Source organism: Bombus pascuorum, chromosome 17, assembly GCF_905332965.1.
Source record: "Bombus pascuorum chromosome 17, iyBomPasc1.1, whole genome shotgun sequence".
In the NCBI taxonomy this organism is placed as follows: Eukaryota; Metazoa; Arthropoda; class Insecta; order Hymenoptera; family Apidae; genus Bombus; species Bombus pascuorum.
In genome coordinates this window covers 729,801-755,024 of record NC_083504.1, presented here as the reverse complement: position 1 = coordinate 755,024, position 25,224 = coordinate 729,801, and the positions used below count along the sequence as shown (strand labels likewise).

The 25,224-nt window shown below is 27.4% G+C and overlaps 2 protein-coding genes and 1 long non-coding RNA gene across 3 annotated transcripts in view; 2 read left to right on the top strand and 1 right to left on the bottom strand.

Moving 5' to 3' along the window:
- Positions 1-25,224, top strand: part of LOC132915421 (large ribosomal subunit protein eL39) — a 206,073-nt gene that overhangs the window by 137,055 nt on the left and 43,794 nt on the right. The gene's annotated exons all lie outside the window — the stretch shown is intronic.
- LOC132915549 (uncharacterized) lies at positions 11,329-25,140 on the top strand. Its single transcript, XM_060975418.1, has 7 exons — positions 11,329-11,716; positions 13,677-13,911; positions 19,817-19,958; positions 20,544-20,855; positions 22,093-22,243; positions 22,786-23,060; positions 23,742-25,140. Exons 2-7 carry the CDS (start codon positions 13,703-13,705, stop codon positions 23,952-23,954), a joined length of 1,302 nt encoding a protein of 433 aa, XP_060831401.1. The 5' UTR covers positions 11,329-11,716; positions 13,677-13,702; the 3' UTR covers positions 23,955-25,140.
- Positions 16,093-18,990, bottom strand: LOC132915550 (uncharacterized). The gene is made up of 3 exons (XR_009659896.1): positions 18,285-18,990; positions 16,878-18,193; positions 16,093-16,786 (listed from the first exon to the last, which is right to left on the bottom strand). It is a non-coding gene; the product is annotated as an uncharacterized LOC132915550 (long non-coding RNA).

Below are 25,224 nucleotides of genomic sequence, written 5' to 3'. Positions count from 1 at the left end.
GGCCTAATTAAATAATCGTAACTACGCTATAAATAACTATAATTAATAATTGAAGAAGGAGACTATCGGAGCAGAAAGCACTAATTCAAACTCTGTTCATCACTTTCTGCAGTTCTCATTATTTGCTTCAAGATACCGCATTAGAGAGTGAAGTGATACATGATACAACACATGATATTAAATACAGTAATTTCTTATCATAAAGCAACCGAGTCGCGATAACAGTTAATGTATGCATTTCAATTGCGCTAGGTATTTCACAATTGCCTGTCATGATGTAGATCTTATTATCTTCGATTTCAAAAATACGTGTATTTCTGTTTTTGCAAACTATCATATATTATCTTATCTTACTTTCTATTTCTTATCGTGAAAATTCAAATATGTTTCTTCTATCTCTTTATTATTATTTATTTATACTAATTTCCATATTTGCATGATCTGACATAAAACATATTTATTAAAATAAACAAAATCGATTGATAAATAGAGAAAGAATGTTATTATTATAGTGACATAAAATAATAGACTAAATGAAACTAATATTATCAATAATTAAATAAGACGTTAGATGATGGCCAAAAGTTACGTTTATTATTTGTTAAAATTGAAGTTATTTAAAACATATTTATTATGTAAATTAGCTTATTAGTTTTGTAAATTAACTATGGTTTATTTTCAGTACAATTATATAAATTTAATAATTTGTGGTAAACGTCCTGTCAAGAAATTAGCAATCTTTATAAATATATCACAGAATGTTATTAACAATGCTTTGATAGAATTGTTTATTTGATATTTAAAACGTCCGTTACCAATCGATTCTGATTTTTAATTTATTACATTATGAAAAAACCGTGTAATATATAAACCGTATAATAACTGCGAACTTAACAGAAGATTGTATTTTGGCATAAGAAATACCATATTTTGGAAATATTACTGGTATAAAGCATAAAGAAAAAAGTCACGGTTATAGATGGCAACAAAATGTTACATAAACTATTTACAATTAGATTGCCTTAATGATGGAAATTGGTAGAATATTTTGCGAAATGTAACATAAATTTAGTACAATCTATTATTGCACGTGGATGCATCAGATCTATTATTGTACAGGATATTTCCTATGATAGGAAAACATATCAAAGAAAGAGAATATTCGGTTCGAAGGGACAAGTGCAGTGATAGGCAAAAAAGATTTCTCAAGGTCACTTTTTTTCCCCTCGAAATTCCAAGGTCATCGAAGTATTTTTAAATGAGACTACATATTTTCATTACAATGATCTCATCGCTCATAAGAAAATAAATTCAACAGTGTGCAATATGTTGACCTTGAGACAATTTTTTTGTCTATCATCACATTTGCATTTTCGAACCGAATATTCTCTTCCTCTGATATTTTTCCCTATCATAAAGAATAACCGAGATACTTAAGACCATCAAGTTAGGCGAAATACCCTATATATTCCATATTTTCCTTTCTTTACTTTTTTTTTGTTCTTCTCCTCAATATTTCTATCAGGTTACTCCTTAAAATATATATTGACTTTGTACGGTAAAAATATTCAATCGGAAGTTGTACGGATGTAATTTGTTACGTGAACCGCAAACAATTTCTTCTTTCATAGAAAAAGATTCACTACCTTCAAATCTCATGAACAAAGAGGCTGCATGTGAAGAACAAGTCTGCATTCTGTCCACGGTGACCAGTTCAAAAATTACGTTCAAAAATTGGCCAACCGGCCCGTGATATATAGTAATTTCATGTAGTTCGCTTAGAAGTTGCAAACATGTTGTACTTGCTATCGGCAATGGCAAATGAACAAGACGAATAATATAATCTTAATAATTCCTACCTTCGTTGATTGTGAAGAATGAAGAGACTAATTAGTCATAAAATGACAATTGGACGGCTCTGTGTCAAAAAAGAAACGTCCTGCAGCCCAATAGGACCATGACCAGATGACAGGTGGGCAGTGGAAAGGTGGGCGCTTCTGACCTGCGGCCGGCGGCAACCCCTCCAGAGGGCCCAAACCATAACATATAAAAACGGTCCCAAAATCAGCACGCAACATTGTATTGCAAGACTCTGAATCGTACACACTCTGTCATAACACTCTGAGCCGTTATTCTGTTGGATTCAATAATTTGTGAACGTTCGAACTACGACACGAACCGATCACCGGTGACCAGTTAATTTAGTGATTTCTTCTATCTCCTACGTAACGACGTCAAAGAAAGAATTAAAACAAAGATTATTAGAAGAATGTAAGTGTATTATGCAAAATTATTTACAAAAAATTACAACATACATGTCAAATCGATTACAACGTGTAATAAAACAAAAGACTATCCAAGAAGGTATTCACTTTTAAAAAATTCATATAATATATATGTTTTTTATGTAAAATCATTGTAGAAAATTAAATGTCCGAATATTTTTGCGAAATAATTTTTTAGTATAATTATTAAATAATTTTTTAGTATTTAGTACATACATACAGTACGAATAATACATTTCCTAATATATTATTTGTTACGCCACAAATTATTTGGTTTAAGTAAATAAAATTTGTGTTATCGTCAAGAAGAATACATGTTTTATTACGATAAAAAACAAAAAGTACGTTAATTTAATTATGGTCAAATGTACAGATTAGTAATAGATGGTATATTATAGTGTCCGAATATTAATAAGATAAGTCACTGTATTTCACGACGTAATCTGTAATTTTTTGTTGCTTCGTATATAGCATACTACTTTCTTATTAAATGTGAATATAAATGTATAAATGTGATGAATAAATTCAATTTCAGGAGAATTAAAATTTCAACATTTTTTTCTAAAGAAACAGTTGAGTTGCTACCTATGATTCTTTTGATACTTTTCATCTTCGTAACGAGAAGAATACGATGCAATAAAAAAGAATTGTCCTTGAAAATTAATTTTGCACAAAATTTTGTTTACAAATCTCTACCGATTTAGAGGTGTAAAATCACTCTATTGTGGATTTTGTACTTAGTTTTTGTACACCCTGTACATACTTCCCTCGTTACCTGTTCTGGTGTTATAATCCCCCCTCCCCCGTCAACTATCATTACTTCTTCGCCTATCTCTTCCTGTTCAGTCCGGCGTTAACCTATGACAATAATTTATGATGAATACCCTATACACAGTGTTTATGTGAATAGTTGAAATCTAAATATTTCCATTATCCCATTTATTTTTTATTTGTTAGGTATCTTCAATGTTATTTGAACATCTATTTCATTCCAATTCTATTCTCACTTTTCTGATTTCCATTTCTCTGATCTTGAAAACATATTCTACTATCGTCTAGTATAAAATGGAGAATATTTTGAAAATCTTTTAGGAAGATTGTGCAAAATTATTGTGATTCTTTATGTAATAAAAAAGTAATGTAAAAAGGTGGAATCGTTGTTTATTTTACTTCATAATCGAATAGTGACTAGAAAAATTAAAGTGGTTTGGTTTGTATCACTTAATTTTCCATCCTCTACTTTGGAAATAGTGAAACGGAAATAAATTTTTATTTTAATTAAATATCTTTTTAAGATGAAGTCTATAAAAGATGGTTTGATAAAAAAGTATTTTCTTTTTCCCCGTAAAATAAGAATCTGAAGACATAAATATAATTTCCATTTAAAAAGAGGAAGTTGACGAAGGAAGTTGATCTAATAAATAAAATTTCCCCTTCGAAATCATGGAACTTTTATGTATCGTAACTTTAGACTTGAAATTACCAGGTAAGTACATTCGAATTAATACATACCGTATACATATGGTATATACCGGTACTATCGATGGTTACTTTTACTATTACGTAATCGTCATTTATGAGCTGGTCTAGTCGTAATTGAGCACATATAAAAAATTTGCTAATGGATGTAATTTCCCTCTGTCGCAACCTGCGTATATGGCGAAACATACAATTTTCTTTTTAACATTCTTCGAGTACGAACATGACCGTATCTACATACGAATAGAGTTAGAGCTGGGCAAAATGTAGAGAACAAATATTTGAAATCCTATTTTAAATGATAGTTTTACAGATCAAATAAAGCGGTATCAAGTTTAAATAAAATAGTACTTTACATGAAGTGAAACAGAAAATAAAATATTTTTCTTTTGATAACCTTGTTATGGGCGGAGAATATCTGGCCTCCAACTGCATTTTTTAAATTCAATGAAACGAAAACAGAAACGTCTATATTTTCAAACATTTATCTATACAATGAGACACAACTGCGGTTACGCTAGAATAACAGTTTTGAATAATTCTGATGAACATTTGAAAGGTACTGTCCCTGAAAATTTTGAAGAATTATATTTTCCATATGCATAAAGTAAACTCTTTGAAGGTTATGAAAAGCGTCACCGCGTTACTTCGCATAGTGTTCATTAAGAGCTAGTATAGTGATATTGGACTAAAGCTTTCTTTCTATTAACGTTGACCTTACAGAATCCGCAACATAACCTAAATTCTGTTCGAAATTTCTACAGGCTGCCCTTAGTCGCAGAAAAATCCCAATGCGTCGAAACCGTGTGCCGACAAAGGAAGGTAACACATAATCACACTCACTTATTCGCAACTTACACACACTTGTAACTATCATTTGATTACAATACACATATCTATGTTCCTGCATCAATTCGAGTATAATTATTTAAACTCTACATTCAAGCCCGCAATCCTATATGACATAGTTGAATGTATTCACACGATACGACTTTGACGTTCGAATTGCGTCGATTTTTATCAGGTGATCCTGCATCAAGCTCGTTTGCATCTTGCAGCTTCCTGATTTCGCATTAGATTCGTCTCCACTTTTTCCAAACTCCTAACAGTTCTCTGGCTTCGTGTCGAGTTTATTTGTCCTATTTTCCAATCTGACAGCTTTTCGATTTTATATCGAGATCGCCTGTGCTCTCTTTCCCAATGACTTCCCGATTTCGTATTATGTTCAGTCACGCAATTTCCGTGACTTAGCTTCAGGTTCGTCCGCAAATGATTCCATTCTAAAGGCTTCCTTATTACTCATCAGCTTTGTCCTCGCGAACAATAATCCTAGTGGCTCCCTGACGCGGCGTCAGGTTTGACCGTATATCGTATACCTGCTAACACTGCTGGCACGCGACCATTGCCAAATGCTGTGTTTGTTTAGTATTGTGTTGGTAGGTCGGTTAGCTTGTCGGCTTTACGATGCGATATGCAGTTAGGACGTAGCGTAACCTTACTTCACGCATTTGCCTTTCACGCTGGTCGAAGCCCAGGCTCGTAAGAATTTGAAGCGTAAAATAAAATATTTAAACTTTGAATTTGGTATTTTGGGTATTAAAAAATTATAATAAAAATATGAAATAGCAACAAATAGTTATATTTCGATAGAGCATATAAACAGATTGGTGACACATTTACTTTAATAATATAATTTATTTTAATAATAATACTATGCAAGTACAATACACAATAATAATACTTTAGTAATAATATTCATTTTAATACCACTTCAAAGTGTTGCTTATTTTTATTTTTGTGAATTACAAATAGGATTGACTCACTTTCATTTTATTATGAAAGATATTTTATATGTTTATTTTGATTTCTATTATGTAATAAATCTGATATTTTTCCTTCAAAGTCTTCCAGCAAAGAAATTTCGTGATGCGACGTTTGGAGACCAAATAAATTAATTTTGGAGATCAGATAATTGATTCCCAATCATTAATCATCAGCAATATCGCCACCTAATGTTTTGATAAAGGAAAGGGTGTCAAGTACTAAAATGTTAAGAAACTGTGTATATTAATAAAGATATTGCAAATAGATTAATATATTTTTAGTAATAATATTTGATTAAAAAAAATAAAATATCTATTTACATATGCACTGTCTCCCTCTTCCCCCTCTCTTTCTCTTAAGTTGAAAGTAGCATCAGTTCAATGACACATTGTGTAATATGTCATTGTATAATATATCATTAACAATATATGAAGGTTAATTACTTTGTTCAAATTTAATTAATTAATTAAAATTTTTACAGTTTAATATTTCATAATTCTATGCGATATATATTCATTATTTCATTTCTTGTTCTACTCATTTTGTTTTATTTTTTATTTTTATTTTTATTTTATTGTATTTTATAATTATGTATATTGTATATGACAATATATGAAAATGAAACACAATTTAAAAAATTATAACTTATATTTACAAGTATGTTAAAAATATTAAATATAAAAGTATGAGAAAAAAATGACAAATATAAATATTATATACAACATACATCTCAATAGTAATTGAAATTTTATTTATCAGAAAAAAGTAATAAAGATATATTTTCAAGTTAACTTTTTTTAAATAAATAGCTAATATAAACATAATGTTAAATTTCTAAGAAAAATGAAGATATTGATATATAATTTCTAAGAAAAGTGACATTCTATCATATTAATTATCATATTTATATTTTATAAATCGCAAGCCTTCTGTTTTTTTATTTTTTATCTTATAAAACTTCTCAGTTCTATATATAATTATAATTTAATTATAGTGCATATATACATTTAATTATAAGCATGTATATAGTTTAGATTTTTCTTTTAATGATTTTAATATCTTAACTAAATGATTTCTCTGATCGCTATTATTTTCCCAGCTTTTTGATGCGTATCGCAAAATTCATGAAGAGGTGCATAGAATATTTGTTATACGCAGTGCCGGCCCTGCGTTCGAATGACATATACTTATGTACAATGTACATTTTTATATTGCAAACTAGTCACTGACTACACAACTTTCTGTGATTTCATCAGAAGTGTCTGTCGCTCAGCAGCAACATAATATAAACAAAATATCTTTTACTTGGCACAAAAATTAAATTGAATATTGCATCTCCTTATTCGATTTAACAATTGCATACGGTAGTAAATATTAGAAGCCTAGTTGCCTTCTATATGGCATAAACTAAATCAACTACATTACTAAATTATCGAATTATCAAATACAATTTATTTTTATTATTTTATTTACTAATTACCAAATACAATTACTAAATAGTCGCAGACATTCCATTAAATTAATGTATAAATATGACACTAAAAATTTAATAAAATTGTCTTTTAATTTAGTTTTATATTATGCTATATTAGAAATAATTCTTGATACATAATTCTGTATCTATAAATTTCTGCAAGTTATATATACTGTGGTATTCTACAGTTATATATACCTATATGCTGTTTTGTATAATAATCTTGATATTTTATATATTTGCAATAATTTTATTTTAAAAGAAGAATTAAGAGAAAAAGAGAATTTGTGTCTGAAATAATTGTGACATAAGATTAATTTTGAAGGATATTATTTTGGCATAATAATAATTTTTAATTTCACAAAAATTATCAGAACTATTAAAATATAGTGCAATATCTAATATTTTAAATTAAAAAGTAAACTTCTCAATTTTTACTTTTTACATATTTTGAATTGGTTGTATGTTATAGCTTATGTAGTACTTGGTTATGTAGTAATACTTTAGGTGTGATATCTCATTTTTCATTGCCTCACGATGTCGGTAAGCATCAATTTTACTTGTAATACATAGATAGTAAACTAAATAAGTTTGTATGTTTATACGAAGTCATTAACCTTCTGTGTGTGGACTCTAATCGTTGCAAACGTCATAATTTAGGTTTAATTCTTGCTTATGACTCTGATATCATGAATGAGATACATTTATCAAACAGAATGAAAAATAAGATAGAAAAGTTACTATAATATATGCGTATACTAACATAGAATAAATAAACTTTGTTCTCCTTTATACAGACTTGATAATTACGCACAAATCTAATGTATTTTGATGCCAATATACAGGAATATATTATGTTTAGTAATAATGTGTTCATTTTTTTTACTTTCTTTCATATTTTGTGAAAGTAAACTGTTTGTTTCTAAAATTATACATAATTTATACAAATCTTTAAACAATCCTAATAGCTATGTCATTACTTATTAATAGATAACATAATCTTTATTTTAACAGAAATTTGGTAACTTTTTAAATCAGTAAATCATATTTTTACTGTTATGATATTACTCATGTTTCCAGCAAAAATAACAAGTTTATGATTTAACGATATTCTTGCATCATACCGTTTACTCCATTTCACATATGAATTACTGAATGATTAATTAGGGTAGATATTTTTTTGTTCAAATGAATAAAGATATCTACTACATTTTGGAAGAACACAAATAATTTTTTAGAATGTTATTATTTTAATTTATTTAACACGTCAAAATGATGGGTTTAAAGTTTTCTGTTTTTGCAATTACAAAAATTATATGTATCTATTTATTTTCATCATATTACTTGAATTATAAACATCTCTTTATTCAATTACAAAATTTAGGCATTTAAGCATTTAAGTTTTATTTCATTTTAACATTTTGATTGAATTATTTTATTAGATTATAAAAGCCTATATATGTACATTATAGATTAGATGTTCCAATGTTAGTAAATATTGATAGAAATACAAGTTAGATGGGTTACAATCATGGTTCGCATTTATTACAATCTCCTATTGTATTCATTAATATTCATTGCTATTTTATCTTAACTAAATTCCACTGTACTATATAATTTATTAAAATATCTAATACATACTCCACAGTATCAATCAATTAAGTAGACTATCTAATGCAATTACTTAACACTAGCCATATTGATATGCTTATGTACTATTGAATGCTCGCCATTTACACTTCAACCTTGACAGCGTTATTTTTAATGCAGACAAACTCGGCATACCCCATATGATTTCATCGGAAATGGATGCTACGTATATAAGAAATTTACCGTTTTATCAATAACTTGATGAAATTGCCTTGGCTTTTGAATCATCATCTTTCGGACGAAGCTTTAGTGTGCTTGCATGTATGTTATGTTTCTAGTAAAGAAATGTGCGGATTGAATCCACGTACCACGGGATGTATGTATATATGTGACATATAGTAGTATGCACGTATCAACCTGACACTGATTTTATACTAGTCGTGATTTTATTGGATGCAGTTGGCCCACGTCCCCCACACTGGCAATGAACCAAAATCTAAATAAAACAAAGATAAGTGAATGGGTCCAAAAATTGATGTAGGCTGTACCAAAGTTTAAATAGTGTTTTATGAAAAAATATTATCCAAAATATATTTTTAAAAATATATAAAAATAAATATAATATAAATATAATATAATATAATGTCATATAATATTATACAATATTAATATTTTATTATATTATATTTATATTATACATATAACATAATATTTGTTATATAATGATATTTAATAATAATACTTATATTATAATATTTATTAATTATAGTATGTTGCATAATAAATTGTAAATAATAATAAATTTGTAAATAAGTTGTAAATAATAAATCACAAAATTATAAATCATTATAATATTTATATAATAAATAATATATATAATATATATGTAACATATGTAAAAATTTTTAGTTTTTGAATTTTGTTTCTGTTACTTTTAGGGTGTAACAATATTTAATAGTTAGAGCCTTGGCGTTTATGCAAGTTCATATATTTGTAAGTATGACTAAAGAAATGAAATTTAAATAAAGATTTATATCCCAGACATTATAATGAATGCTGTACTTTGGATATCATATATTTTTGCATATTATGTGCATTTTATGCAGATATCTTGAAATTTTTTACAAATCAAAATCAATAATCTACTCGAAACAGTTTCCAAGAAAATATCCGTGAAAATATGAAGTAACATAAATTTATCGCTTTGAAATATTTTTTTGATAATTTAATAGGCTGCTCATATTGTTTATACATTATGTGTGCTTTGGCATAATTTACTATCTTTGTCACATCGTGGTAGTTTTTACGCCCCAGTTTAATTAAAATTATACATAGAAATGAATATTAGTTGATTCCTTCAACATTGCTTCTTAATATAAAATTTTGTTCAATAATGTTTCAATTTTAAGACAAAGCACTACTTTTTTCCTAAATTTTATAACATATAATATACAATAATATTAAGAAGGAATTACAGCGTACTCGCTATATCTCTGAAACTTTCTTTTATATCTCTCATCTACTATTTAAGGGATATCTTGAAAAAATTTATTATAAACAATGATTAAAAAATTATTATTTTTATTAAATTTCTTTCATACGTATCTATGTGTAAAAATATGTTTGTTTTACGTATTTGAATAGATATTTATTTTTTAGGCTACATCGTAAAAGTTTTAGACCACGTTCATTTAAAATCGATTCAAAATAGATCAGAATATTAAATGATAATTCAGGTTATCATATCGACTGACATTATATTCTTATTAGCTTCCTAATGAAGTTCCCATTCCATTTGACGAGATGTAGGACTTCTGTTATTTATGCGACTATTCATCAAGACATTATAGTCGAAAGCAGTATACTTCACTCGGTTGATATTCTAATGAATTATTTCCTTAATAATCTATGTAATACACGTAGATTAGATTTGATTTATAAATTTAAAAGAAAATAATTTTATACCATATTTAAGGAGGAAAACATAATTCTTGATAACTGTATATATAATATGATGAATTACAGTTAATTATCTAATACCCATACTGATTGAAATTCAATTTATGTTTGGCTGTTTTAAAAAATAATTTTTCTCGATTAATTGAAAATATGTGTATACGTATTAATAATAACAAAAAGAGTATAGTAGCTAGTTTATTAAAAATATTTATTTAAATAATTCATCCAAAATTCTATAATTACTTTACTGAAACAAATATATATATATATACCATTTCGTTCATTTTTCTTTATATTCCTTATAAAGTCATATTCTTTATTTAATATATTTTATACGAAAAAATTTTGTTCAATAATGTTTCAATTTTAAGACAAAGCACTACTTTTTCCCTATATTTTATTCGTTTTATTTTTAACATGAAAATTCAAAACACATAAATATTTGTATCTTTTTTTCAACACATTTATCCCTTTTTTTGCCATGGAAATTAGAAGAAACGATTTTTAGATTGCTATTTGTAATCTTGTCAAGTTTTGTACAATTTTGGAAATTAATTTTATAATCATATCTTTTTTGTTTATTTATGTTTTTGTTAGTTGAGCTGTGCCGCGCGACAAGTTACAAGTATATTTCTAGAAAGAAATATTTCCCGCATTTACGTAAGCCATCGATGATCGGAGGGGAAGCTGGCCATAGAGCATCGACGCCGTTGCATCTAGCGGCTTGCTTTCGGGTGGACAGTCTTAATTCTGCTTCTGAACGAGTCGCTTCGTCATTAGTTTTCTTCTGGTACATCGTATTCAGTGACGTCTCCATATTTCTTTATTTTTTTCCGTCTCTGTTTCCTTCGACAGATTTAGCATTGCACGCATAATCACGACGTCAAAGCTGCACAGATCTATTATTTCCTCCTTATCAAGAGATATTCTTGAACGAAAAGAGAAAGTCACGACAAGTATTAAGATAATGTACTTAGTTTAATATTCGACAAGTTTTAGTTAGTTTGTTTACTTTGTTTGCAAGCGGAGTTTCTGCCTTGCCAATCGAACGATACCTGTCGGACTACAAGAAACCGATCAACGTACACACACGATTCTACGCAATGTACGTATTTATTTTATTCAATTCATATTTTTCAATATCCTTCTTTTTACAATTTTATGTCAAAGAGTTATGTCAAAATTGGTGTCAATTTTATCTAGCGATCATTGATGTGTTTAAGGTGTCGAAGATATGTTTAGCAGATAATTATTCATTTCTTTAAATTTTTTTTAAAACTGGGATCAATGCTTTTTATTATCAGATTTTTCTAAATTTATGAGATCTATGATTAAGTTATCGTAATTCATTATATTCGTTGTAATACATAATAGAGCAGAAAATTATTATTAGTTACCTAAATCTCAACCAGTTGTTCGATTAATAATTACTGTTTTTGTAATCGTACCGTTTTTGTATTTATACGTAGTGATTGAAGAAATAATTTCTTTTTAATGTCGTAAAAGTTTTATGTTGAAATACGTATATAAAATTGCTGCAATACTGTCATTTTTCTGGTTCCCAGGAATGTCAAAATTTTTAATTTGTTAAAAAATCATAGTAAACATATAGTCACATATAAACATATCATAGTCACAGTAATTGAACACACTGTACTCTGTACATATGTAACATATTAGTAGTAGTAGTCATAATAGTTTACTAGATTCTTTATGGAATTACAAAACTTCCTGTTTACATCTGAACCTCACTTTATGCATAACTTCGTATCAAAAAATTATACATCGTACGTATCTTCACAGCTAAAATCCGTATAGAGAACGAAAAGAATATACACCTTAGGTAAACTTTAAGCTATACAAAACTATATACACTTAGTTAAACGAATCAGAAATTATTGCAATATCTACAAACCAGTATAATTAACCAGTATGAAACATATATATATATACATATATATATATATATATATATATATAATTGGTAACGTAATAACGTTTTGGATAAAATTTAAATTTGTAATAAAGAAAAAAAATATATATATAATATTATATAAAATAATTTAAAAATACATATTAAAACTGTATAATTTTTTATCAAATTCCTGTGTTCCCTCCTTATTTATGATATTTTTTAATATAAAAAATATCCATAATATGTTTCTAAAACTATTTAATAAAAATATTAATAAAAATTTAACAAGAAGATTAATAGAAGTGTTCTTCACTTGTTAAGAATTTGCTTTCTTAAACATAATAATGCATTTTTAATAACTTAAAATTAATAATATTTTTAATTATTACAATTTTGCCACGCGCATGATATACATATATTACATCCTTAATCTTGTTGTTGCGATAAAAAAGATGTAAGTTTATGCAATTAGAACAAAATTAGTTTTACATTTTCGTTGACATCCAAATCAACAAGTGATTTGTAAACACAAATAGATTAATTTTCCTTTTCTATTCCTTTTTTTTCCTTTTCTATAATTAATTAATATAATTAATTCTATATCTTAATTACCCTTTGATGATAAGGCCATGAAACAGTGTGTGCAATTGCGTTGTAATGTTATTGAGAAGTATAAATAAAGTAACTTACATATTGTTTTACAAAAATGTATTAGAATAATAGATATTTTATATAAATATATCTTTTTATTTATTTTTTCGTTTTACTACGAAAATCAGAAAAGATTTCTATGATTTGAAAAAAGATATTATATAAATCTTTGGAAGTCTTTACCATGATAAATATTAAGATATTAAGATATTTAGAGCCGGCGGCTAAAGTATAAATCTATTGGGTTGGCAACTAATATACCAACGGAATCAAAATAAGAGCTATGCATATATTGTATAATGCAAAGAAAAAAATTAACTTTTCTATAAATTCTATAAATCCATTCAAATATCGAAAGATGCATCGTTGTAAATCTGGGAACTTTTCATAAAAAGTTATAAAATAGCTATTTTGATTATTATGGCCTGTATTTGTATAACACTCGTTACAAATTAAAATTGAGAGTTATCCAGCGTTCCCTTATATTTGATTTCGATAGATTTCAAGGAATTTCCTGTTGAAAACATGCCGAGTAGCAAAACCAGAATCGCTATAGTTGGTGGTGGAGTAGCTGGACTGGTGGTAGCTCGTCATACAGCCGCCAAATTGGACACTTACAGTCTTACGTTATTCGAGCAAACCGATCAAGTCGGTGGTACATGGATTTACACTGATGAAACCGATGTTGACAAGCATGGACTACCAGTTCATAGTAGTATGTATAAGAATCTAAGGTTAGTGTAACATTTCATTTGACATTCTAGTCGCCATTTCTCGCTTTACTTGTGCTAATTTAATGTTAATTACTTCATTGATGCACCCTTGACAGACCAAATCTACCAAGTAAACCTCAGCATAGTTTGCCATTCAATGTCTTAACATAATTACAATCTTTCAATTTATGTTAATTTCAAAATTAAATTTTCTAGGTAACTACTTAAATTTATAATATATTTTTAAATACAAATTTAAATTGTTAAGTTTTAATGTCAATTTGTAATCTCATATAATATACATATATATTGAAAGTTATTATTATATTATATTATATATATAAAATTATAATATACATTTATAAAGTTCAGAAAGAAATAATAATTTCCGACACAGTCCAATCAGTGGTGGGCAATGTGAGTAGTTTATGTTCACTATTCAACAATTTCTTTGGACTTTACTAGGCAGCAGTGTGTAGTGTGTAATGCTGACATTGCCCAGGCTATGTCGAGTTTACATACCCTGCACCAGTAACATATGATAGTGGCACAAATCAAAAAATTTCAAATTTGCTTCTATTGAATATCTACACTATGTTTGTACTCTCATCATGTAAATATATATAATTCCATCAGTTTTGATTCAAAGGACAAAATTATTATTTATGCTGTTATCAGTCTGTGCTTAGTATTACAGCAACATTGGCTCATCTTCAATTATTTTATGATGCCATAAGTGGAAGATAGTACTGCTTTCGAGAATAATAGCATATTTTGTGTCAAGTCAACCTTATAATATTGTTAAAATGTCTCACGAAGATCTCTTTATAAATTTTGAATAGCCTCTTCACTAAAATTCACGTTTTCCGAGTTCTGTTACTGTGAAAAGCGAAGCAGCGATATGTATACGTTAAAAGACGGCGTTTACAAGATTACATTTATTAGATAGTTAATGATTTAGATGTTATTATGTAGATATTATTATCCTTGATATTAGTACTGCAATAAATATAAATACTATATAGCCGTAATTGATATGTTCTGATATTAGTAAAAAAAATATATTTGCGTTATTAATTGAGGAGAAACGATAGTGAAAAATTACGATGTTGGTTAACGAAAAGTTGATACGCTTTTACCTCGCAAACATTACTATAACTTGAAGGTATTGTTACATTTTTACATTGGCTAGTAATGTAATGCCATTAAACTTGCAATAATTAAACTATATTCGCGTTAAAACTCATAACTTAATGGATAATATGAAAATATCTTTGGTAGAATACAAAGATGTTTCCGTTTACATCGTTTGCCAAACAACTTACCAAATGAAATCTTTTAATGCCACGGTTTTTTTGAATAAGATTACGTACAATTTCGCTGCAGTGTAAAATTATATCGAAGATGTTTTCGTATATTTTGGAGGTCTTTTTATATTTTGGATAAAAAGTGAAGTAATTTCGGCAGGAAAAATAAATAAAAGATGAAAGAAGATAGTATGTCTGAGAAACAAAAAGTAAATAAAAAGTAGAAGGTAGAGTAAAACGTAAAAAGTAAAGTAAAAACTAAATAAAAAAGAAAAGTGCAGAAAGTAGTTTACGAAGTGAAAAATAAATGAAAAGTAAATAAAGTTAACTTTAACGTTACGTAACGTAATAAAGTTAACAATAACTTTTAAGTACGCGTAATATTGAAATTGAGTCGTGCATAGATTACAAAATTAAACTACACTCAGATTGGAAAATAAAAAGATATCATTTTTATACTATTTTTATAGTATTTGTTCGAATTTTTTTTTATTGTTTCAATTAATTTTATATAGTTGAAGTGTGCAATAATAAAAAAATTTCAATTAATTATTACAATATCATTGCAATGAAAAATGTGGTTATATAATATCTTAAATCTGTAATAAAGTCAGTTTGAACAATTGTGCTTTATCTGTTTTGATATTTTAAATAATTAAGTAGTAATAACATATGAAATACTTAATGTACGTCATTGTCTTAGAAAAACATAAACAATCAAAATGTGTAAAAATTACCAATTATAATCTTTAGATATTACGTTGTAGAACTTTCTTCCTTAATTTTTCTAACTCTAATTTATTGCTGAAATGAATATTGTTGTTGTAAAATACATATCGGTTTGAGCATATAATTACATAAAAAAACTTAATAACAAAGCCCTACGATCTTTTAAAATATTAAAAATTTTAAAAAAAGTTTCTTAAACATAATGCATCAACATAAAACAAGATATAATTAATAATGTATAAAATACAATAGAAGCGAGAGAAACAAAAATAAAGAAGTGACTCATTATATTTTTTCTTTTATATTTTTTAATCTAATAGTAACGAATATCTACTGTTTTTACGCTCATTACAATACATTGTAAATCACAAAAATTATTATACATTGCTTACATAATTAGTATTGAAAAATATCTTACCTAACATAAGAATAAAAAATACTTAGAATTTACTGATAGAAATTGGAATAATTGCTTTTACAGGAGACGATTTCTAAAATGATATTATTTGTACTGATCTTTTTATTTGTACTATACTATGCGACAATATACTATATTATGCTAATATATTATACGATACTAGAATGATAAAAAAATTCCATTTGAATGGGATAATCTGTCACAGTGGAATAGTTCAAATGGCAAAATACAATAATTTCGGAATTGAATTCGAATGCAGAGCAAATATCGTTCACAATTTGGGTTATTCGATCAGCGATGCAAACACAGGATCATCAATCGTATTTGTTTTTACGCCATTTATACAGTAATGATGGTTCTAGACAGTCTAGCTGGTTGCGATAAACTTTGCTGACACGCGATACACTTCTTGACATAGTAATGAGACAATCGCTTTGGTAAGCTGTCCCGGAAATTGTTAGGAATGAAATAAAAATATGTGATAGTAATAAAGCAATAAAATATTAAGTATATTGTTTGAAGTTCTTACATACAAAATATGTTTTTCTGCTTGGTACTGAAATATTGCACTTTTAGTTTTGGTGGTCTGTATTTATGAAAAAATTAAGAACCCTTATGGCATATAGAAAATGACAAACTGGAAATGATTGAAAATTAAATTAAGTAAATTAGTTTCTATGTTGATACAATAGATAGTAAATTTTAAAAAAGTAGTATAATAATGGGTATTTGTATAACAAACAAAAAATGAAAGTTGTGAGATACATAGGAAACCTCGAGGATACATTTCTGAAGATAAGATTGGACGTTAAAATTATAATCGAGAAAGTTCACAACCCAATAAAGTAGTTTTCTACTGATGTTCCTTTGGTAATATTACTTCATTGATTTTGCCATTATCACGACTAGTTAGTCGTTCCTTTCAGTTCATTCCGTTTAGAGTAATACTTAATCTAAACGTAACTATAAAAAGAAGTTGTACCATGATTCAGACTTAACAAATCGAAAGGTCATATTCAAGTTTAGAGTTAACGAACAGTTACTAGAATAATTACTTCACGATTATGCATACAATTCGTTAGAAGAATATTTTACAGCTATTCTACGACTTCAATCGTATAAAATATTTATTTTACTTAATATTTAAACTAATAATTATAGTGAATAATAAATAAATTGGTTAATTAATTGATTTCTGTGTTTTATACAATACTTTAAAACAAACTCTGCATTAAAAAGAACAAGTCAACTTCAATGCTCTTTAATAGGATCACTGTCAATTGAATTTTTGTTATCATTTATGCTGTAATCAATGTAATGTGTTAATACTAATAAAAAACATATGTTATAACGTATTATGTACTGTACTATTTTACTGATAGAATAAGGATAGGAAAAGGAAATATTTTTGTATTTATTTTAATTAATTAATATAAGATAAGTAAATAGCTATAACGCATGATATTCGAAAGCAAATGTTTCAAATTCTTCTCTTAATGTAGAATTTTGTGATTTTCTTCTTTAGAGTTTCGATGAAATTCATGTTTGCAAATACTAACAAATAATCTTCGCGTAAATTTTAGTTCTGTATTATAAAAATGTATATGTTTTATTTATAAATTATCACAAAAATGTCCTTCAAAATTTTGTGATTTGTAATTTACGTCTTATACCGATAATATTTGTATTGATATTATATGCATATCATAAAATTACCTGCTAGCTCGGATGACATAGTGTTGGTACAATGAATATGTCAACGAAAAATTTGTTTATGAACAATTACATCTTACTATTTTTATGTCTGTATTCTGTATTTTTATTTTTACTTTAAATAATTAATTTTTATCTAAAATGAAATTCGTATATATTTATCTTCTTTTCAAAATTATGATTACTGTGGTTTCGATAAATTCTTCTGTACAACTTGATCTACGTACCATTATCGTTTACATATTAGAGATATTCTCTTGTAAAATGTGGCGATTTTAATTTCCATAGCAAAGTTCTTTCTTGTTAAAGTTATGACTCACATATACATTCGTAATGATTAATATTTGTACATTTTGACGATTGTTAAAGGTTAAGGAAGATGTGTATTGCGCATATAAAATTTGATAACATACGATAGTACGTACATATATGGGTCATATGTAATTACACGTATACAGTTTTCATGATTTTTGTTTTATTATAATTAGATTCATTCTTCGTCGATCTGTATGGAATATAGAATTTATTGCAAGAAGATCCTAATAGGTTATGAAGATGGTAGGCTTGCAACAAATTATAATTAAACATACTCAAGTACTAAGTGATGAGAATGTTTCTTAAATAAGAGGAGAATTCTGTTATTCTTACATTCTTGACGGTTCTTACCTATCTTCTGGTAAATAAAGCGCGCCATCTAGGTTTCCTCTATAATCAGCGACTGTTTTACCAAGCATATCACTAACATTATCGACAAGGCAAATGTATGAATTTGGATTTATTTTTTGATTTTCTAGGGATTTTAGAAATCGCTACGCTTTAAAAATTCTGTATAATTGTTTAGTCATATCTTACTTAAAATATGCTGGTATCATACGATCAAGTTCCTCATTAAAGCAGATATATACATTCAGCTTCTTATAAAGACAACATAAATTCCTGTGATTTACATCAGGCGTCAATGATTATTTATAAATACAGTAGAATGCAGTACTGACACGTAGTTGTGATATTTTTGTATTATGATTGTTCAATCCACAATCGTTATCACAACTACGTGTCAGCACTGCACAAAATAAATGTGCTGATACTGGAGGAAGATTGCTGATATTATTTTTTTATGCAAAGTTGTCAATGATCTCATTGACAGTCTTCTGGTACTTCAGTTTATTAATTTCAATGCTTTTTCACATTCTTTACGCGATACTCCGGTTTTCGGTGTTGATTTCTGCATGAGTGATCTTACATTTATCGACCTAGTTAGAAAAAAATGCAATTATGTAAATGGTATTCCTGACTGAATAGATTTCTTTCCTGATTCTTTATGTAAGTCCAGACGATCAGCTTTGCATTTATTTTACACTTAATCAATTATTATTCATTTGTTTTCCTTCTTTACTTGTACATTTTTTTCTCTTTGCAACATGTTTGTAACTTACTAAATAAACAAGATAATATATGGAAGGTTTACTTATATTACATATTTTTAATTAATACACAAAAAAGGAAAATTACGTATCATCGATTAAGAATTAGGGAAATTATAAATTAGGGAATTTCTGAATTAAATTGTTGCATGTTATAGTAATTTTACAATCGATTCAGGATCGAGAATGTAATAATCAAAAATAAAAGTAAACATTTAAAAATAATTGTTAAGTAATTATAAATTTTTAATGTTAAGTAATTAATTACTTCTAAAAGATTTCATTTATTTTAGGATTAAATAATTTCTTTCATAAACTATCATAATATGTTACAGAACAAATCTTCCTCGAGAAATAATGCAAATACCTGATTTTCCAATGACACATGACGAAGGGCCATCATTTGTTCATCATAGCGTAATTCGAGAGTACCTTTCGGATTATGTAAAACATTTTAATTTATATCCGCATATAAAGGTAACGAGGCAGATCAATCCTTAAATGACAAAATTTAATTTTAGTATCTCACATATATGTATGTCATCTTATTTTTAAAAGTATATTTTAAAGTATTAAGTAATGCATAAAGTTTAGTGTACCATAAAATAAATAATTTGCAATATAAACATTTGTACAGCAAATTATTTGTTATAAATTATAAATTGTTGTTGAAAAACTCCTTTTGTATTGTTTGCATTGTTCAATTAGGAACAGTGTCCAAATTTAGCATTTCATCATTTGGCAGAGATTCTAATTCAACTATGTATATATAATATAATTATATATAATTATCATATAAAAATATGTAATTGGTATCTCTGTCAAATGATGAAATGCTAAATTTGGACACTGTTCCTAATTGAACAATGCAAACAATACAAAAGAAGTTTTTCAACAACAATTTATAATTTCAACAAGTTTATAACAAATAACATGATAAAAGCTTTAAATATTGATTACCGGAAACGTTATGGACTTACCCAATATAAAAATATTTAATTTTAAGTTTCATATATTTGGTACTTTCACAAAAAATTAATTATATTATAAATTATATTTCAGTTAAATACAGTGGTAAAGCACGTGGAACCAGAAACTTTGAGAAACGGTCAAACAATCTGGATGGTCACGTACGAGGATTTGGAAAGCAAAGTAGAAACAACTAAAACGTTCGATGCCGTGGTCTTGTGTAATGGTCACTATACTGTAGGCCATATTCCACACATTCCAGGTATTGAAAGTTTCCCCGGCGAATCTATACATAGCCATCAGTACAGGGTACCAGAAGTGTACACTAGGAAAAGAGTTTGCATCCTTGGTGCCTCTTGGTCTGGTATCGATATCGCCATAGAAGTCTCGCAATACGCTGAGAAGGTACACGGAATTTCACTAAGTGTTACTTTGTCGTAGCTTGTTTTTATAAAATGCTATGCAATTATTTTTTTTGCAGATTGACATACAATAGTTTATTTATTCTTAGTTTATTCTAGTTTTGTTTCTAGCTTTAGACGCCTCAAGTAATGTACAAGAGCTAAATTGAAAAGTTTCCATACATATATTAAAAATTATTCTTGATGATTTATTCCTTTCCATAGGAGAACTAGTTTTATTTTTGTTAAATATATTTGATTATTTTATAATAATATTTTATAATTTTGCAATTAATATTCATTATATTATAGTATTATATATTAACAGTTGTGAGTGTTACCTGCGATTATATTATAATTGTCTCGACTGTATCCAATTAAATCAAGTGGATGTAAATCTCGTGACTAAATCAGGTTAATATTCTTTATAAAAAGGAATATTGCTTTTCCTTGTTGGTGTTATTAATTTGAATCATGTAAATTATGGTTTAAGAAAGCAATGGTCGTGGTATTTTAAAATAAGTGTCTTGCTAATAGAGATACAAAAACAGTTCTACTCTAACTAAAGCATGTTTTGAATTTGATCTGCGTTGTTTTTGTTATGAATCTACCAATTGTATCAATGCTGATACTTATGTGATTCTGTGTTTTTTAAGATTTCTCTGTATACATGCATAAGTTATTTACGACCATGATAGAAGGCATCGTCGTTCGCAAAAAATTATTCGTCATTATCAGTATCTACTAATTGATTGAAGAGTCGTGTTGTAATATGCAATTTGTTTGTTCTCAAATACAATATTAATTGCGTTGAGATTAATTAATCAAAAGTGATTTTTTTATTAATTGTATATATATCTAAGCAAAATATTTTAAGAAATAGTTTCAAATTTAGCTCATTATATATTATATATATTACACATATTATTATTATATTATACTTAGCATACAGTGTAACAAAATGATATTCAATTCATTTAAATAATGAAAAGATCATTCTCATGGTGTAAGTGATTCAGATAGAGTACTTATATTATATTATATGTGAAATCTTTTCTTTATATAAGTTAAATACAATAATAGCCAAATATAAACGTTACTGTAGTAAGCTTTTATCTTATTTCAAAAAGACAATATTTGAAAAAATGAAAATTCAAGTTTGCTTAAAATAAGCTTCTTCTGAATGCATTTTCTTTATAACTACATTATTGAGAAACCTATCTATATTTTCACCAATTCAGGTATATTTAAGCCACGATCTACCGGAACCAGTTGATTCGAGAATGTCGAAAAACGTAGAACAGAGGCCTGGAATTCAATCGATTCAAGGAAACATATTCATCTTCCACGATGGTTCCACGGCTGAAGTAGACAACTTCATATATTGCACCGGTAAAATGACTTGATCTCCTTCGTACATATAAGTGATCGAGGTATCCCAAATTAATTATACATAAGTAAGTGGAAGTTTGTCAGGGCCCTGTCGAATTTTCATTTTTTAAGATATATTGAAATATTTGAAATTCTTCGTGTTTTTCTATTTTCTAAGTAAAATTAGATTATACAGATTGTTGCATAATAATGATTAAATATTTGGAATAAAGATAGCACAAAAAAGTGATAAAACTTCAATTCTTTTCAGTTTCAAAACAGTAAATTTCAATTAAGGAGGGTTTTATAATACTTCAATCTATATATCATACTTTATTTGTATCATAAATCATCAGATTTATCAATATATTCTAATATTAATTCCCACTCTTCCATTTGAGCTGGTATCTTTCTCTTAATAATTTAGTTTAATTAAATTATTTTATAAAATTTAATAAAATAAATTACTCCAACCTTATATATTTGTTTAGTCCCTCGGTAGGACCCTGACTTTCTCAACCGATCATTAATTGATACCTTTCAACGAAATCTTATGTTTTCAGGCTATAAATTTACGTATCCCTTTATGTCGACTAAAGTTGAGATGCGTACGGACAACAACCACGTCGAGCCGATTTACAAACACTTAATACATATGGATTATCCGAATTTATTCGTAATGGGCCTGCCTGGAATAGTAATTCCATTTCCTATGTTTCATCTGCAAGCTCAGTATATTTTAAGCATTCTCGAAAATCACATTAAGTTACCTTCTACTGAACAAATGCGTGAAGAATATCAGATGGAAAAGAAAGCTCTTCTCGACCTTGGAATTCCGGTATACATTTTATTAATTTGCATTTCTTAATATACATAATACCATTATACTTCTTTTTTTTTTGCGATAAGGATTGAAAATCACTGCAGTATATCTGTTAGGTAATATTTTAATCTTTATTGTTTTTTGCTTTGTATGTTACATGTGTTTTTAATCTCTTGAGTCATAAGATATCGAAAAAATTAGATATCGATTCAAGTCGAAGAGATATTTTTTAATCATCAACAGATTCAAAGTAACAGATTTTCATTTTCTACAAATATTATGAAGAAAACCACTTTCATACTTATATTAAATTTGATTAAATCATTAATTATCTGTTATTTACAATTTGTATTATTGTATTTTATTATTATTATTCACAAACCAAAGAAGGTATTATGTTATTTTACAATTCTGATAGATAATAACTAATCCATAACCATTCAAAATAATATGTCGTGATCAAATTTTCTCTTACATGGTACATGTCAATTTTAGAAACCATAATTAATAATTTTCAAATTAGTAAATAGTTCTGCAATAAGATGTAAGATTTTTGTTTCATTTTATACTATTTTCACAATGAGATTAACTTAGATAATACCTATAATTACAATGATATCGAAACTTACTATAATATAATATTGTTTTAATATCGAAAACGCAATTAAGAAATAAAACAAATTAATATTTTTACAGCTAAGACATATCACCAAGCTGAAGGAACGGCAATGGGCGTATTACGACGAAATAGCTGCGGCTGCGAATATTGCAAGTTTCCCACCAGTAATCCGAAAAATTTACGATCACTCGAACCAAATGCGTGAATTAAATTTCACCACATACAAGAACTACCAATATCGCATAATTGACGATGAAAATTTCGTAGTGTGTTATTGTAAACCTTGTTAAGCCTTAAACGCGGAAATCAAGCAGAGATGTTCTAATTAATGAATGTTTTGCATAGAAATCGTTGAAAGTTCGCAATTACTTGGCGTTCAATGATATTTCTTGTGTTTTTTATTCTATTAAACTCAAGATCACTTTAGCGTCTTTGTTTGTTTAGCACTGAAATATTAGCGCATTATGTCTACAGTCTAGATGAAACAAGATAAAGGATGATAACGTTTCGCATACTTCTTTACGAAATAAAGCGTGTGTCGAGACGAGAATGAACAGACATAGTTGCGAAACCGAACGCAGCAAACAAAGCTTAAGAGCGAATATTTGTTCCATAATGGTGTTTGATATATTTCAGTATCGTTTATGTATTTGAGCGAAACTGCGAAACTTGTACGTATATGTGCATAAGAAACACGTCAATTACACTATACCGTTACTTATATCAATTAAAAATTGAGGAATTTTGTGAAATTGTTAAAAGATCTTGCACATAAAGTAAAAATCTATGTTAGTATGTGGACTCAGGTTAATTTACTATTATGACTTAAATCTCCTTATTAATTATATAATTATGTTATCTGTCTTTAATTATTTGAGAATAATATATACTATTTTTTAAAATCTAAAATTAAGTTTTTGGAATTTGATATTATAACAATATTAGATTTAATCATTATTGATTCTTTAGAGAAATTTAAGGAACTTTGATTGGTGGTATCGAGATTCATATTAATTCTTTAAGTAACTTCAAACAAGAAACGAGTACAAAAAACAAAATATAAACAATAAATTAATCTGGGAACAATGAATGAAATAAAACGAAAATCTATCTGCATCTTTATCTCTTCTCTGTCCGGTTACAATTATAAAAAGATATGTAATAAGATAAAAATCATGCGTTTTCGGATTTGGTTTTTAGTTATTGACAATTAAAAATTAGTCAAAATATCCCCGTACGCGAGCAGATCTCTTTACACGTACGAAAGTAGATCAGCCTAAGCAGCATGTTCCGTAAAAAGAATCATAGATTAAGCATTATACTTGTCTATTCATTAAAATCCATAAAAGCATATTGAAAACCGTCTTATGGAATTTTCGAATAGAGAAGATTAATATTTTCTCTAATCGTTTGCCTCCATAAACAATTAATAAATAATTGCACATATAAACAATGTTTATACAAATTTCATACACGCACCACAAAGGCCCCGTCTGCGAGTATTTACAAAAAAATCGCATGTGCATCAAGTATCCTTGAAATGCCATTAAATGTGGTCGA

Excerpts from the sequence above, each read along its gene's own strand:
- LOC132915549 (XM_060975418.1), top strand. The coding sequence starts at position 13,703 with ATGCCGAGTAGCAAAACCAGAATCGCTATAGTTGGTGGTGGAGTAGCT. Across the intron at positions 19,959-20,543 it reads ATTTATATCCGCATATAAAG|TTAAATACAGTGGTAAAGCA; the intron begins GTAACGAGGCAG and ends ATTATATTTCAG. Across the intron at positions 22,244-22,785 it reads CAACTTCATATATTGCACCG|GCTATAAATTTACGTATCCC; the intron begins GTAAAATGACTT and ends TTATGTTTTCAG.